Genomic DNA, 12,721 nt, shown 5'->3' with positions numbered 1-12,721 from the left:
TAAGGAGGGTGACGAAACACTCGATGACGCACCGGTGCCGGAAGACCAACTCATGTACAAAATAAAGATCTGCAGGCAGAAATTGGGACGAACAGTAGCCAGACACGTGAGGAACTGGGACTACAATTCAGTGTAAGTGGAGAAACCATTCTGCAGCACCTCCATCAACTTGGGAAGAACTACAAGTTGGGTCGATGGGTCCTACATAATTTGACTGTGAACCAGAACGCAACCTGTGTTTCTTTGCTGTCATGTCTGAGGAAGGAGCCATTTCTGGATAGGGTCTTTAGATGTGATGAAAAATGGCCCCTGTACCAAGCTCATTGGTTAGCATTGCATGAACCGGTTCCAAAGCAGTCGAAACCAGCACTACATCAGAAGAAGATCCTCCTGTGTGTTTGGTGCACTGCTCGCGGCATCGTGCATTGGGATATGTTACCAGCTGGTCAGAGCATCAATGCAACTGTGTACTGTTAGCAGATGAGCCGTGTTCAAGAAAAACTCAAAACTCTCTTGCCAGCACTTCTCAATCGCAAAGGATTTCTCCTGTTACAGAATAACGCTAAGCTCCACTTGGCAAGGATGACCTGGGACACCATTCTGCACCTTTGATGGGAAACACTATTGCATTCGCCATACTCCTCGGACATTGCACTGTCGGATCTGTTTAATTTCTTGAACAGTCACCATAGAGGACGCCCGTTCAAATCCCTAATTGAAGCGCAAAATGCACTTGATATCTTTTTCGCTTCACGGCCTACCAAGTTCTATTGCGATGGAATTTATGGCCTTCAAGAACATTGGTGGAATCCCGTCGATGCTGTTGGGAATATTTTTGATCTTCCACATACGTCTTAGGTGGCGTATTAATGTTCGAAGATGATGAGTGAAAAAGCGACAAAACTATCTTGATTACTTTTATACATAGCATTTTACATGCATAAAATAAATAGATCAACAAGGGTTAATAAATGTGTCACTTCGGAGCTATAGCCGCCGAAAATTGCAAGGATAAAAAATAAATGATAATAACTAGAGAATGAAATGTTGGGTCAACGTCGGGACAAATAAAATAGTGACTATTTCCAACCTAAATCCAATTAACGTAGCAGTGGATGTGGAACTGGAACATTTGACAGGGTGAATTTCCAGGCATGCGAGATTCACAACCTTTCTACAGTGGAAACAAAAATTGATCCATTAGTCATCCACATACATTCAATATTCAATAGTGTATGAATTAAACCTAGGCTGAAAATAATCACTATGTTCTTTTTACACGACCTTGATCGGACATTTTGTTCACGATTTAGGACTCTTTCTAAAGGGTGACTCAATAAAAGCTACCATATTTAGATCTTCTGTAGCGCTGCCAGTAGAAGACGAGAACAGTGAGAGATGTCGTCTCTGCTCTACACTCTCCTTCAGTTTTCAGACGCCATTTTATGGTTCGGTCAGGACCTCCGCACAGTTGAATTTTTTTTTTTTTTTTTTTTTCGAAAGCAGTAGTCCAGTGTTTATAGTGGAAAGGGCTTTTCACTTGAACTTTGCTATTCAACGTAATGAAAATGTTCCTGATTGGGGTACTATCGAAAAAAAAAAAAAAACAACAAAAAAACGATGCAGCATTGAAAAATATAATCTGGCTGATGTATCTATGCCAGTGGCGGATCCAGGACAGACTTCTTGGGGGGCGATGAGCTGAGCTACATAAAGTTACTTTCAAGAGCTCCAAACTGTGAGATGGGTTTTATATATATATATATATATATATATATATATATATATATATAAAATAAGAAAGTTTGATCTTCGGGTGGGGTAATGGCCCCGATCGCCCCCCTGGACCCGCCCCTGAACTGTGCACCTATGCCTCAAAATGTTGAGGCTTGAGGGAGTTAGTTTTGCAATCTCCAAAACCTTCTCCAAGGAAGGACGCTAGAGCTGTTAGGCTTCATAAAAAATGAATGAAGAATTTTATAAGAATATCTGCAGTAATTACAAAATGTTTTCAATACAATTAGTATATTTGAATATACAACTTTCTATCTTTAATACTTTTGATTTTATGAGCCTTTAAAGAGTGGGAGGTTGTTATTGGGTCACCCTGCGTATCGTTCTGACAAATTTTCGGCGGGCCGTGATTCCAAAATGACGCATTTTGTTCATTTATAATGATCATTTTTCTTCTTCCATCTTTTTCAATATAATCATTTATTTTCCAAAGCTTTTGGTGTTGTTTTCGAACTTCTTGCGTATTTTAAGATGCAAAATTTTACGTGTAATATATACTTAATGCATCAATATCAACAAATCAATGAATTGTAAATCATATTAAATTATTCTGAATTAAAATTGTTTCAAACGTGATTGTCCGTAAGCATTCGATCTCTACTTACTTGTGCTTATAGTTAGTGGACCATCCCCTATGAAATACAGAAACAAAAATGTTCCATTTAGTTTGTAATGTCCTTGTATGTTTATGTAAGGAAAATAAAAATCAAGGATGAACTTCCTCTTTTTTGGGTCAACCCTGGAACAAAATAGATATACATTTCCATTAAGAAGTTCTAATGTCCAAATCACAGAAAAACAAACTAAAACTAAACGCAGTACCCTATGATTGTTGTGGTTTACCGTCAATGTGTTTGACAAGCATTATCATATTGTGTGGTGACTAGTCAGGGATAGTCCCATCCAGGGATGAATTCAGGGGGTAACCCGGGGGAATCTCCCCCCCCCGAAGAAAATTCATCCCCCTTGGGAGAAACTCCCAAAATTTCAGTCACAAAATGTAAAAATTACTTCACCCAATTATTTGCTTTTCTTTCCGTGCACGTGCAGACGAAATCCGATCTCTCAATATACATATAAATGACGCAGACCCATTCTATATAAATATTAAACATGTAACATCTAAGATAGAATACCAAATAGCCAATAAAACTTGTATTTCTTAACGCTATGACCGAGTTTGGCAGAACATGAAATTGTCAACTGTTGAAGAAAGGTTTGTATTTTAGTAGATACTATACTCTCGCCCTATTTCATATATTAGTAGGTAGCACTAGCACAGATTGAGATGGGAAAGGAAAGCTTTCGATCATTCCATATGATCTCTGATGTCAGTAGACTTCAGTTCTTGAAAATGTACAGTTCTTGCATTATTTGAAATAGAGCGCCTAAATCCCATTTCTCGCATCAGAAGTAACAGGCGTAAATGTGTTTTACGATTGTTAGAGTAAACACACCTTTCTTTAACTAAAAATAAGTCAGTTAAAGGGTGAGATTCAGAGGGATCAGGAAGGAACAGTTATCCCTCCTGAGTTAGAGATTTATATAGAATTTATCAATATAATAGTAGTATATAAGTGAAAGATTGCTATTGAAGGTAACGAAGATCCTGCTCAGTGCCGTGTCATGGGGTAGGGGCATGTGAATGGAATTGTTAAATGTGCTGCTTTCTTGCAAAAATACAGAAAAACAACCCTCCCCCCGAGGAATTCACATTTCCCCTGGGTGAAAATGTCTGAATTCAACACTGGTCCCATCAGTAAATACTTAAATTCATTGCTACTTGTTAAAAGAAAGAAGCTTCATACAGCGCTGGAAATCTTTATACAATAATTGACGCATTAAGTAAGCTTTCTTTCCTTACCTCGTAGGGATACATTTTTTTTAATGATGTGACTTCCCTCAAAAATCACAATTATTCAGGCGCGGCCACGTAATGTAGTAACGAAGTCACGTACCTTTCAAATTAATTCGATAATTTGAAAGTACGAAAAATTACGGAAATTTATTTCCGTTTATGAATGGAAAACGACACGACAAATATTTTATTTATTTAATATGGAGCCTGCAATCTTAATTAGTGTCAAAAAGAGATATAGATATGATTAAATAGCGTAAGTCACAATACTGGATGTCACCCTCTGTTCAAGTGCTTTATTACTTGTCAACAATTCTTAAATTTTTCTTCTTCTTCTTTGTGGCACAGCAGCTCAGTAGTAGAGCGCTTACTTCTTCTGCTTGGGATCGCTGGTTCGATCCCTGGCTAAGTAAGTTAGTGGTGGACAACATCATGTCCTTGGCTTTTCTCGGGTACTCTAATTTCCTTCCACATTCTCATTCTACCCATTCTTACATTATCATTCACTTGCCTTAGCCATTAGTCTCCCTTAATCTAAAGACCATAATTGTGGGAAGTTAAACTGAAGAATTCGTTTTAATTTTTATTAAACCAATTTGTGTTTGTATCGCTTTTGTAACTGCACAATGTACAGTTCGCAGCAAAAAACCTGCAACATGAGCATGTAAGTGTACTGTGAAGCTACGCCTAACAGCCGAGGGAATCAACATAACGTCTAAATGGCACGAATCACGCCAGGAAAACCTCGGCGTCCTCCCTTGCACACTTATTTTGCAGCAAAAGACTTCGTCGTTTCACAATAAACTTACATGCTCATGTTGCAGGTTTTTTCTTTCTTTCTTTTCTTTTTTTTTTTTTTTTTTTTTTTTTTTTTGCTGCGGACTGTACATGTAATCGAACTGTTTAAAATAAAGTCCTTTAGAAATTGGTTAGCAATTTCACTTCTGGTGTACGTGGTTTCGAGTTCGATTTCCGGTGGAATAACACAAAAATTTAATTACACAATCATTCATTTTCTTTTAATCTTTCACCTCCTTTAACAGAAAGGGGATAAAGTGGGATGTTAAATTAAAATTTCATTCTTAAGAAGTTGAAGTTGTAGAAATAGACTGAACAATGTTAGTAACATTATATTTTTCTTTTAAGTTCTTGATTTCTTTGTGCTGAGCAATGTATTTAATATTAAATTCAATATTTCTGCATAATAATAATAATAATAATAATAATAATAATAATAATAATAATAATAATAATAATAATAATAATAATAATAATAATGACAGTTACAATAATGTCATAACCGCATTTGAGAACGTTAATTAGTTTTTACTACCAAATATTCTAATCCAATGTAACAGCAGCCTAAATCATTGGACGACGATTGGTCAATATTATATCATACTGTATTCTATAATATAGTCTACCATCTTATCAACTTATAGCCAGGTCGTTGTAAACGAAGTCAGTTGTAAGCCGATGACAAAGAGTACTTTCAATTCTTTAGTACTAAAAGATAAACCGATAAGGCGTTACCAAATTATGTATTAAACCAAAAGATTATTAACAAAGGACTTACTTCAAATAAGTAATTTTTAGGTTTTGCACTCCGTCATATACCAAGTTAGTCAAAGTGGCATCAGCTCCAACCAATCCTTCAGTTGCACTGACTTCAACTTTTGGTACATGCAGTGGTGCTAGTCTCAAAGTCCTATACTCCTTTAAACCTTCAAAGAAAAATATTTACGTTTAGGCAAATTAAATTAGGTAAATTAAGTAATAGATCGGCTTAGAAAACAATTTCTTCCGGTAAGCAATAACACTCTTACAAACATTTGAAATACAAAGAAAAATCTATTATATAACTACATCTGGTGACTGAAGATCATTTAAATTCCAAATCTCCTTTTATTCTTATTACCTTCCTTGTAACTAGGCACCTTGTTTTTCGTTGTTTTCTTTTTCAAAAATGCAGATATATTTATTCATACAATAGATCAATAACAATTGAATTTGGCAAAGAAAATTGCGTAGCCTCGGAAACCTTTTTAAGTATATGAATTATATCTGGGGGAAGGAAGAGGTGGCGCTGTAAACTATAAGTATTGGGGAGCTTTGCTCTCAGTGTTTATTCATTTTTCTTATGATTTACTTTACAATATTTTGGACAATTTTGTTATTTATTACAACTTTAGTATACTGTGATTCAAGTTATATGAATTCATGCGCCGCTTATCCTTCCGTATTACATTTAGAGAGTGAAAACAATTATACTTAAAACCGGCTAATTCAGACATATTGGCACGAGCCATTTTAATACATAATTGTATTTTAAACAATTTTCATTCAAAACAAGTTTAGTGAAACAGTCTACAGGGCTCTAAGGCCGGGGCTTCCTTTATATAAATCTCCCGTAAGGGAGGTAACTGAAACTGGAACTATATCTGCCATGTAAGCCGTACACCTTAACTAGCTTTAAACTAGCATAAATTTGAAGGGTTAACCATTCGAAGGGAATTGTTTGTAATGTGTTGTTTGTAGCTCGGTTATGGACCGCTGGTTGGTTAGACCAGGACAAGAATGTGTACTTTGAGACTAGATACAAAAGTTGAGAAAAAATTGGAAAACAAGCAATAGTATACAAATAGCAAATTTTAATAACTTAAGTAGTAATTCCTTTGTTCTATTATACTGATACACGAGCCTAAAAGAGAAATACCTTTAACTTTATATTCAACTATTTATTTTAGGAATCAAGAAATGAAACCATATATATATATATATATATATATATATATATATATATATATATATATATATATATAAAACAGTGTTTAACATTTTTCCCTTTTTATTTTTTTTTACAGAAACGAAACAAAAGTACCGGTACCCGTTCTTTATTGATTTTTGCCCTCAGAACTCAAAACTCGCACTTAAAATTCCCTACTGGCTCAGGTTTATGAGAAATATAGCGTTTTATATTTTGCATATAACGCTATGGGACATTATAAGTACATGATTTGAAATTATTGCTCTACACGGTACAAAATGTCGTTCTTGACAAGTACTTGCTGCACATTCGACTTGGCAACGTTCTTTGTTATCAACAGTTAGTGCGAGCGTCTCATGAGTAATGTGAGGCAATGATTGCAAGTAGCAACTAGCTCCAATTAAAGTCCATAATCGTATTCGTGGCGTGCTTCAAGGGGCAGTTTGGCAGTTTGTTTGTGTTACTGGTGAACCAGCAGTTTGAAAGTAGTAAGTGAGTACATATTGTTTTCATTGCGAAGTGTCAGTGATTCAGGGAAAGTGCAGCAATGCCCCGCGTATGTAAAAATTCGGCGGACAGTGTACTACATATGTGCAAACGTAATTTGTCGTTCCAGCAGGCGGCCATTGACTGTTGCAGCACGAAGAGTATATTTACTATACTTAGGGTGTCGTGTTGGAGACAAGGATAAATCATTGGCTCCCCACGTTTGTTGTACGAGTTGTTCATCTACTCTCAATGCCTGGATGCATGGGAAAGAACGTTTCCATGCGTTTTGCTGTGCATGCCATTTGGCGTGAACCAACAAACCATAGTACAGACTGCTACTTTTTCATGCTACCCTGCTAAAAGAAAGTCACAAATATGGAGAAGAAGAGGGAGATTGAATACCCGGTGATACTATCTGTCATTCGTTCAGTGGCCCATGGAGAAAGATTGTCTGTTCCCGATTCCCTGGCTAAGATTCCGACGGAAAGTGATACAGAGAATGAAAGTGAAGGTGAACCTGCTTCACATACCGGTGACACTGATCCTTCATTTGGGCCGAAAACCAGCTATCTTGAACCACACCGACTCACTCAAGCGGAGTTTCGTGACCTGATTAGAGATTTGTAACTACCAAAGAATAAAGCTGCGCTCTTAGCATCTAGGTTATACCAGTGGAACCTTCTGGAGGATATAGTTATGGCATCAACTCTACGCGATCGTCAAACAGATCTTGCAAAATATTTCTGCTGCATCGATGAGTTAGTATTTTGCAATAATGTTCCAGCTTTAATGCAGAAACTGAAGATTACATACAAAGTAGAAGATTGAAGAATGTATATAGACGCCTCCAAAACAAGCCTTAAGACTGTGCTTCTGTACAACAATAAGGAGATATCAGGATCAATTCCTGTTTCTTATGCACCCTAGGTAAAGAAAAGTAATCCCAGGTTGGAACGCGTTTTGGATCTTATAAAATATCGTGAACACAAGTGGCTAGTTTGTGGTGATTTAAAGATGATCGCAATTTTGCTTGGTCTAAAGGGTGGCTATTCACAGTTCAGTTGTTATATTTGTGAGTGGGATAGTCGTGCAAAGAATGTCCATTACACTTAGAAGGAACGGCAGCAACGAACAGCTTTCTCGTCAGGCGAAAAAAATATTTCAAATGTATGTCTCATGAATCCACAAAGCATTGTGCTACCACCATTGCACACCAAACTTGGACTCACGAAGGCATTTGTGAAGACCATGAACAGGAATGAACGTGCATTGGCATACTTGAGCCAAAAGGTTCCGCATCAAAGTACAGAAAAGATTAAACAGGGAGTCTTTATTGGTCCGCAAATACGCAAGCAATTGCAAGACGAGGTATCTGAATCTCAGTGCTGATGAGCTCAATGTGTAGCATTGTTTCCACAATGTTTGTACCAGATTCTTAGGCAGCCACCGAGCCGAAAATTTCAAAGAATTATTAGAAGAATTGCTATCTACCTACGAGAAACTTGGGTGCAATATGTCGCTCAAAATGCACTTCCTCCATTCCCACCTTGATGTCTTTTTCAGTGAATTGTGGATCTTTCAGTGAGAGCAAGGAGATTGATTTCAACAGAACATTTCTGCAATGGAACAATATTACAAAGGAAAGTGGTCAGTTTCAAGGTTGGCGGGTTTCTGCTGGATGATTCCAAGAGATGCTCCAGATGTTTCTTACAAGAAACATACAAAGAGACAGCATCTTTAAAACATATACTTTAGGTAACTTTTAGCAATACAGTTCTCCTGTAGCGCTATGTGCAAAATGTTAAGAATGCTGTTATACCGATAGTGTGCCAGAAGGACGTTATATTTTTGATATCATATTCAGTGTCCAAGCATTTATACGAGACAGCTATTTTTATTTCTGTAATTTTGTTAATATTTGCTACTTTTAGGTTTACTGTTTCATTAATCATAGCATTATATGCAAAATGTAAATTGTGTAATTAGTAATAAATCTGAATTCGGAACACGTATTTATTGTGTTGTTCGTGTTCAGTGCCGAAAAAATTATATGGGACGGATATTTCTATTTACATAATCGTTTGAAAGTTTGGTGAGTTTTACCTTTACAATTTCATTATAATAGCGTTATATGCAAAAGCTAAATTATGCAATTACCACTAAATCTGAACTAGCAGCATATTATCATTGTCATATTATTGTTCAGCGTCCAAGAAATTATAAAAAATAGCTTTTTTTATTTCCTTAATCTTTTCAATGTTTCGTGACTTTCACCTTTACAATTTAATTTTTATAGCGTTATATTTAATATGTAAATTGTGTAATTACAAGTAAATCTTAGCCAGGAGCAATTTTTTATTGTCAGTTTCGTGTTCAGCGCCCAAAAAGCAATAAATGATGATCATTTACATTTCACTAAAAAATTCACTGTTGCACAGTGTAACTTGCAAAATTTTATAACAATAAATATGAAAAATTAGACATATGAGAAATTCAACCGAACAAGAATAACAAATTAAAACATTTGTAGCTTTGATTAACCAATTTAGAAATTCCAAGTCTTTATCAAAAAATGTTAAATGGACAAATTTGATTAGAAACAGCAATTCAATGTTTAATTTTCCAATTATTAATTCAAGTAGCATTTACGTCTGAATGGAATTCTTATAATGCGTAAATTCAATATTTCTCTTTGTATAAAGCCCACCAAATGGTGAGATAATACTAATCCAATACAAAATCAAACACTTACCTAAAATAGTAATCATACAGGAACTCATTCACCTATCTATTTGAACTTTTATAATACACTAAAATGCAATAATTATTTTCAAAAATACTTTAAGACCATAATCGAATAAATTACCAAACTTCTTTAAATATAGAATCTTTACTTCGTTTGAGAACACTGCAAACCTCTCAAATCGGGATATAACTATACGTAATTTGATAACTGTAGAACAACAAGGCATATGCATTACCAATTTCTACAACTCCTTTCGAATGGGTTAATCGTCCTTGAGACGAGCATTCGAAGGTAGAAGATCCAAAAAATTTAACCAAAGCAACTAAACTAACAGGTGGTTCGTGCGGGTTGCATAACCTCCAGGTTACACTTTCTATGATCTTTTCTTCTTTTTATAGAGTGCTAAAGTTACCACACGTAACAATATGCAATGAAATATTAAATGAAGATTGGGTGCACTGTTGATGTTGTCGCTGTTGGGCTCATGAAGAATGTGTAGACAATGACAATAGTTTACATTTTAGATCTTATTTTAGCAGAGAAATACAAAAAGACGTTTATATTCGTAAAATTACGATCTTTAAAACTAAACAATATTAAGAAATTCTTTGAACTACTCTAATCATATTTCATTTAACATTCTTTTTGTTTTAGAAGCATCTTACTTACTTTTCGTAACACAATTCATATTATGTGAATTTTTTTAAGTTTTACGTTCCACAGTTATGCCTGCTAGGATAAAGGCGACGGTGATGATGAAAACTGAATTAAATGGTGGAATGAAGAAAGTGGAAGGAAACGAGAGAAAACCGAGAAAATCCAATCACACGGTGTTTGTCCATCACAAAGCTCATTTGGTGCAAGTTGTAATCGAACCAAGGAGCGCATACACCAGAAGTGGCCACTCTATCACTGAGCCACCGCGGCCCCAATGCATATTTTAGTTTAGTATTATGTGATTTTTGAGATTATCTTCCGTTTGTTACTTGTATTAGATATTATTTTGTAATTACACATTATTATTTTGTTATCATTTATTACATATTATTATTTTGTTAATCTATGCAGAACTGGTAACACAATTTTCCAATATGTCAAAATAAATGTAGTCGTATTTTAAAACTGTTTTTTTTTATTTTAAATAAAAATTTGAAAACAATGTCTGTAATCATTTATTACAGTAAACCCTCGTTAACACGAATTCCAAGGGACTGAAAAATCAGGAGTTCGTGTTAAAAAAATTCGTGTTAACCGGGGACCCAAATTTTACTATTCGAATACATTTTCTCCATACATACGCACTACCGTATACAGACTATACATACCACTACAGTATATTATGTATGTCATAGAAAACACTAGAGATGGTATCGAGACGAGACTGAGTAGTCTCGGTCTCGTCTCGTTCCAAATTCGAGACGAGACCAAGACTATTCCCGTCTTGATACCATCCACAGAATTGTATCGAGATGAGACAGAGTTTCGGTCTCGTCTCGATTTCGAAAAGCACGGCTCGGTCTCAAATTCGAGTTAAGATCGAGATCGAGACTAGTTTTGGTCTCGGTACCGTCCTCTGAAAAGTGAAAACACTACAGTAAGCTTATTATCCTATCTTCGAAAATTGAAAGTTTCCATGCAGAAAATCCAGGTCAAGTTATAAAATTGATAACTCCGCTAGCAGGTTGGGTACCGCTAGTAGCGGAAAGGTATTTATAACTGATGTCACCAGTTTGGAGTTACAGGGGAGAAAAGAGGTTTTGTCTCGAGCTGTCGTCAGCAGCTCGTCTGCCAAGCACCTGCATGTTCAGCGCTTGACGGAGGACAGAATCAACACCTCATAAGGGAGGAAAGATACCTGTTTCTGGTTTTTGTCTTATTTACAAGGCAATTTTCGTTTGTATAAATACTGTGTGGCAAAAACTGATCTGGAGTGAAATCTGAAATAAGATAAATGATCTGAAAAAAAAAAAACCAAGGGATTGAAAGTACGTGTTAAATGAAAATATTTACTGACTCAAGGGACTAAAAATTAGTTCGTAATTCGTGCTAACCGAAATTCGTGTTAACCGATAAAACTTCCTATAAGATAACGTACAGCGATGCCGGGACCGAAATTTTGTTTGTCCTAACCGAGTGTTCGGCTTAAGCGATTAGTTTGTTTGAAAGCTTATTGATCAGAGGTTTTTGCAAAATCTAAAGGTCTGTCATTGGGGAAACATATCCTAATAGAAATACATTTTGAAAAAAAAAAAAAAAAAAGGCATTTTAACTAATCTTGAAGAAGAAATCAGTAAACTCTCATAATATAAATTCCTGTTCATTTAAAACGAACACAAAAGTAATTCTTCATAACAATTAATGACCCAGAAAATAGTAGGTACTAATCACGATAAAACATGAAACATTTGAATAAACATAATTATCGAAAACTCAGTTTTTTAAATAATATCTCGAATTACGGGGGGAAATACGTCAATAGTGCTTAGCGTCATCAATGTAGGAAGATATGTCGAAAATTATCCGCAATGTAGCTACTACTTCTTTTACATTGTTCATACGGTCCCTGCCCTAATTTATTTTATTGTTATGCTGTTGTGGTCATGCTATGAAAGTTTGATCCTAATTTCTCCATTTGTCTTCCTGTTGTTGCAGATGGAGCATGGCCGCTCCATTAGAAGTTTGCACCAAAGAGAAACAACGAGCAGTAATTCGCTTTTTGTGGTCGGAAGGTGTACTCGTATCAAGAGCCGCAATCTATTCATGAAATTTATTTTAAAAAATCAAAAATGGTTGCACTAGTGTTCTGCATGAAGAAGGAAACTGACGACAATCTATGGCTTCCTTCTCGTGCGTAACAGTTGTGCGACCATTTTTGAATTTTTCACCTCAGCTGTAGACACTCTGTTGCGGCAAGACACTGTCCCTGTAATGTTCTGAAACTCTTTAATGGGTTGGAGGGTGAAGTCAGAAAGTTGAGTGAGTATGGATGCGAGGGTGAAGAGAACAATATTATTTGAGGGTAAAGCTGAGTGATGTGAAAACTAGAAATTTGAGTTAGGCTGAAGGC

General features: G+C 35.8%; 1 protein-coding gene across 1 annotated transcript in view; it reads right to left on the bottom strand.

Moving 5' to 3' along the window:
• The window catches only part of LOC145691965 (protein takeout-like), a 91,753-nt gene that overhangs the window by 23,085 nt on the left and 55,947 nt on the right, over positions 1-12,721 (bottom strand). Inside the window, exons 3-4 of the mRNA XM_081767262.1 lie at positions 5,229-5,376; positions 2,400-2,533 (exon numbers count right to left, since the gene is read on the bottom strand). Coding sequence (XP_081623388.1) covers positions 2,400-2,533; positions 5,229-5,376 — 282 coding nt within the window. The remainder of the gene's footprint in view (positions 1-2,399; positions 2,534-5,228; positions 5,377-12,721) is intronic.

Source organism: Thermobia domestica, chromosome 8, assembly GCF_964235325.1.
Source record: "Thermobia domestica chromosome 8, izTheDome1.hap1.1, whole genome shotgun sequence".
Classification (NCBI taxonomy): Eukaryota; Metazoa; Arthropoda; class Insecta; order Zygentoma; family Lepismatidae; genus Thermobia; species Thermobia domestica.
The sequence above is the reverse complement of the archived record's forward strand: the minus strand, read 5'-3'. Positions and strand labels throughout refer to the sequence as shown.